General features: G+C 53.4%; 1 protein-coding gene across 1 annotated transcript in view; it reads right to left on the bottom strand.

The window, feature by feature from the left end:
- Exoc3l2 (exocyst complex component 3 like 2) overlaps nucleotides 1–4644 on the bottom strand; it is a 16438-nt gene that overhangs the window by 1517 nt on the left and 10277 nt on the right. Inside the window, exons 6-8 of the mRNA XM_005370293.2 lie at nucleotides 3833–3955; nucleotides 3271–3426; nucleotides 1282–1403 (exon numbers count right to left, since the gene is read on the bottom strand). Coding sequence (XP_005370350.1) covers nucleotides 1282–1403; nucleotides 3271–3426; nucleotides 3833–3955 — 401 coding nt within the window. The remainder of the gene's footprint in view (nucleotides 1–1281; nucleotides 1404–3270; nucleotides 3427–3832; nucleotides 3956–4644) is intronic.

Genomic DNA, 4644 nt, shown 5'->3' with positions numbered 1-4644 from the left:
ATTCTAGGCAGGGGCTCTACCACTGAGCCACACCCCAGCCCCTCACTGGGGGATTCTAGGCAGGGGCTCCACTACTGAACTGCATCTCTAGCCTACTTTTTAGGTTTTATTTTCAGATAGTATCTCATCAAATTGTCCAGGTTTGCCTTGACCTTCTGATGATGCTCTCCTCCCAGTCTCCTGAGTAGCTCGGTTTACACAGCTGTGCTGCGATGTCCTGACTGGCTCAGGTGTACTCACTTGGTGCCTTCATCTCTTTCCTCACTCAGCCTAGGAGGTTCACCCTGTTACATCCCCACCCCCTTTCTGCAGGTTTGGAAACTTCCCCACCACAGACAGCCAAACCTCAAGTCACTGTCTCTTCATGTAGATCATTCCAGAACTTTCATCCCCCAGAATGCTCACTTCACTAACATATTCCCCAAGTGAGGCACCTCTGAAAACTCCGTAGCAGGGCTACAATTCACTCTCAAGGCATCTTTGAGCTCAAAACTCTCTTCTGTAAGCCCCCATCCTAAATCTGAGCTGTGGTCTCAACTCTACCTCACTGAGCCAAAACAAACCTCCTAAACTGGTATGATAGATAGCACCTGTGATCCCAGCCGTGAGGCAGGAGGATTGCCACACACTGGAAACCAACCCCAGGCTGCCTCAAAACAAGCCCTAATTAGGTCTGGCAAGGTGTCTCGAGGCACCTGCTGCCAAGCCTGAAGGCTGGAGTTCAATTCTCACTCCGCAGACCAGGCTGGTCTCAAAAACAAGAGATCCACCTAATCTCTGCCTTCAGAGCTCTGGGACTAAAGGCGTGAGCCACCACACCCGGCTGGACTGTCCTAGATAAGGAGGACGATGACGGGGTAATTCCTGCAACCATTCCACAAATAGGGTTTTACCATTCCTGGGCAGCAGACAAGGAGAATGAGACTCAAGGAAGGTCCCATTAAAAGGAAGTAGGCCCACCTAGATTCGGACGTGCCCGTTGCTGTCCCCGAGTGTGCGCCCGCATGCCCGAGTGTACCCCGTGTCCCCGGCGGTTCCCTGCACGGCCAGCCCTTCCTGCCGCCGGGCGGCCTGCGCCCCCCTTGCCCTGGGCTTCCTGTGGCCGCTTGTTTGTTTGTGAGCACTGGTGGCGGTGGCGGCCGAAGGAGGGAAATTGTATTAAGAATGCCCTGGTTCCAGCAGGAAACGGCCGTCAGACACGCTCGCCGCCACCCTGCCTTGTCGCGGACCAGGAAACGCTGGGACGGATGCCAAGTAGACCCGGGCCTGGCGGCATCTCACCTGATGTCTGGGTAGTCGCGCACCAGCACCCCGACCTCCACCTGGATGCTCGGAGTGTCCTCCAACTGCAGGATCTCGGCCAAATGCGGCACCACCTGGTCGAGCCAGGAAGCCTGGGATTCCTGCGGAGACAAGGGCTCCAGGGTCACCCAATGCAAACATCTAGTACCCTGTTCCTGCTGAGCCCTGCTCCTACCTAGACTCTTTCCCAAAGGGCTCAGACGGCAGACTCTGGCCCCGGTTAGCTAGAACCTTTGCTTATATGAATTCGGGGTTGGGTAACATGATTTAAAACCTGCCAGTTGGCGGGGCAGTGGTGGCGCCGCATGCCTTTAAATCCAGCACTTAGGAGGCAGCAGCAGGCGGATCTCTGTGAGTTCGAGTCCAGCCTGGTTTACAGAGAGAGTTCCAGGACAGCCAGTGCTGCACAAAGAAACCCTGTCCCGAAAAACCAAACCAAACAAACAAATGACCAAACAAACAAAATAAAATAAAAACCCTGCCAGCCAGAGTGACACAGTGCTTTAGTCCCAGCACTTGAGAGGTAGAGCCATGAAGATCTTTGTGAGTTCAAGTCCAGCTTGATCTACGCTCCCAGACAGTCAGGGCTACATAGAGAAACCTGTCTCAAAACAAAACAAAAAGACCTAACCTATTCCATCCAGGTTTGATGGCAAATACCTATAATTCCAGCATGTGGGATGCAGAGGCAGGAGGGTCTGGAGTTCAAAGTCATCTTCAGCCATAAGGAGTTTGAGGCCAGTCTCAGCTGCAGGAGACTCCAAAACCAACCAACCAACAATAACAACAAGAAAACACCAGCACTAGGTGGGAGGGTGGGTGGATTGGGGCTGTATAGCCAGAGGCCATCTCAAGAGACAGGATCAAGTAGATATAGCTGTGTGGTAAACTGAAGCCCTGTGTCAACTCCTCATGGGGGAGGGGAGCATAAACTAGAACTATTCCAAGTGGGGGGTTGAGGGCCAGCATGTGCAAGGTTGTATCTTAGATACTGTCACCCAAAGGGAAGAGTGCAAACATGTTACCATATAGAGGCAAAAATGTCCCCAGGGAGTACTCTGTCCTCTTTCCCGGGACTGCCTGCAAGCCCACAACAATTATCTTGAAAATGTTTCAATAAATGAAACTAAACACAAACTCCCAAGGACACAGGCAGCAGCTGTGGAGCTCCTGGGCCCCTCTCCCAGACAACTGCAGACACCTAAGATTTGGGACTTCAAATTCTTGGTTTTGGTGACACTTGAATTCAGAGGTGTTTTGTTTTATTTTTTTGAGACAAGGTCTCACTACATAGCCTTGGCCGACCTGGGTGGCCTCTAAATCATGACCCTCCTGGCTCATCCTTCACAGTGCTGTTATGACAGGGTTCATACCCAGTATATCTTTTATTTTTTTTTTAAGAAACTATCTTAGCCAGGCATAGTAGCTGCACACCTTTAATGGCAGCACTCAGGAGGCAGAGGCAGGAAGAGCTCTGTGAGTTTGAGGCAAATTTGGTTTACATAGCAAATTCCAGGGCATCCAGGAGTGCATAAAGAGACCATCTCAAAAACAAAACAAAACAAAACAAAAATTATATTCTTTGGAGAGGTGTTCTTTCTGCACCGTGTGGATGCCTGGAGCCCCAGAAGCCAGAATGTAGTGTTGGATGAGCTACAGGCGATTGAGAGCTGCGGTGTGGGTGCTGGGAATAGAACTCGAGTTCTCTGGAGAAGTAACTAGGGCTCTTAACCCTAAACCATCTCTCCAGTCTCCGCCGCCCCTCCCTCCCCCCGTTTTGGGGTGTTTTCCTGGCCATAAATTTGCAGTCCTCCTGTCTCAGCCTCCCTAATGCTGGGTATGCACCATCATGAACCCGGTTTCTGTTGAGGGTCCCTTTCCCAGAGCCTCCCCTCATCCTGCTTTGGAAGCCAAGCAGCCCCACCCCCACTCCGCGCCTCGGTTTCCCCAACCCAGCCTGGCACTCACCAGCCTCCGAAACAGCCGCTGCAGCTGCGCTGAGTCCTCACGGAGCCTCCCGGCCACTCGACTGCGGGTCCTCGCAGAGCGACACCGCAGGCGCCCGCGCAGCAGTGGCCGCACGTACTCCACGAGCGCCCGGCGGTGCAGTTCGGCCACCAGCACCTGGGGACAGCGAGAGACAGGGACGCTGTCTATATGCTCCAACCCAACGGGTTCATGAGGCACCCCGGTTCCACGCTCTGCGTACCCAGACAGAACACTCATGACATCCGATGGGAACCCGCCCGGTCTCTCGGAGTGCCCAGGCTCTCTACACTCAGGCCCTCTCCGGGTCCCCTCATCCTACCAGACCCTTAATCAGATATGACACACACCATTCTCCCTAAAACATGCCCCACCCCAGGCTCCCCACAGTTTCCCTTGCAGAGGACCCCACCGGTCCCTGCACCTTAGTTTCCAGGGGGCACGGCTCCCATCTGCAGCCCCCAGATATTCGAGGTGCCACCAGACAACCGACACCCCACTTGGTAGGGTCTCCCCCAGAAGGAGAGCATTCAAGTCAACACACCTGGTAAGGCTCATCCTGCATTCTGCGCAGGGCCAGGGCCTGGGCGCCAAGTGTGCCCACGATGCCATCCAGAGCCTCAGAGCTGCTCAGCCACTTCCTGCGCATCAGTTTGTTGAAGTGCGGCTGGGTAGGACAGTGTGGAAGGGCGGGTTACAGCTTCCTCCCCCCCACCCTCCCACACCTCTCCTAGGCAAAACTTCTTATCCTTTTGACGCACTGCGCACGGGCTGGCCTTGAACTCTTGATCTCCTGGCCCCCACTCCCCCCATCTCCCAAATACTGGGATTACTGGTGAGTGCCGCCACTCTGGGCTAGGACCACTTCATTTCAACTCTCCCCAAGGGAAGAACAAAGGCTGTGTGGTGATTGTGGACATATTGGTGAGGAGCCTTGTTGCCTTGCTGGGACTTAGAGCCAGCCAGCACAGTTTCAAAAATGGCTTCCTGGAGAGGAAAACCCACGCCCAGAGGACGTGAGACAGGCTGAAGAGGGGGGACGAAGTGCCCTGAAAGGTGCGGGATTCGAATAGCCACGAGCTTGTGAGAACCCGGATGGATTTCGACGTTTGAATCATTTTCAGCAAAATGAAAACCGGGAACCCGTAGCTGGGTGTGGTGGTACATGCCTTTAATCCCAGTACTCTGGAAGGATCTCTGAATTCTAGGCCAGCCTGGTCTACACAGGGAGTTCCAGATATAGTAAAACTCTGTTTCAAAACAACAAAAATTGGGGACCCTCCTTCAAAAAACAGGATTGTCAGAGCTGTGTTTCTTATCTTTATCATCATCACTGTTGTGCTGGGTTTTTTGTTT

Source organism: Microtus ochrogaster, unplaced genomic scaffold (genome assembly GCF_000317375.1).
Source record: "Microtus ochrogaster isolate Prairie Vole_2 unplaced genomic scaffold, MicOch1.0 UNK74, whole genome shotgun sequence".
In the NCBI taxonomy this organism is placed as follows: domain Eukaryota; kingdom Metazoa; phylum Chordata; class Mammalia; order Rodentia; family Cricetidae; genus Microtus; species Microtus ochrogaster.
The sequence above is the reverse complement of the archived record's forward strand: the minus strand, read 5'-3'. Positions and strand labels throughout refer to the sequence as shown.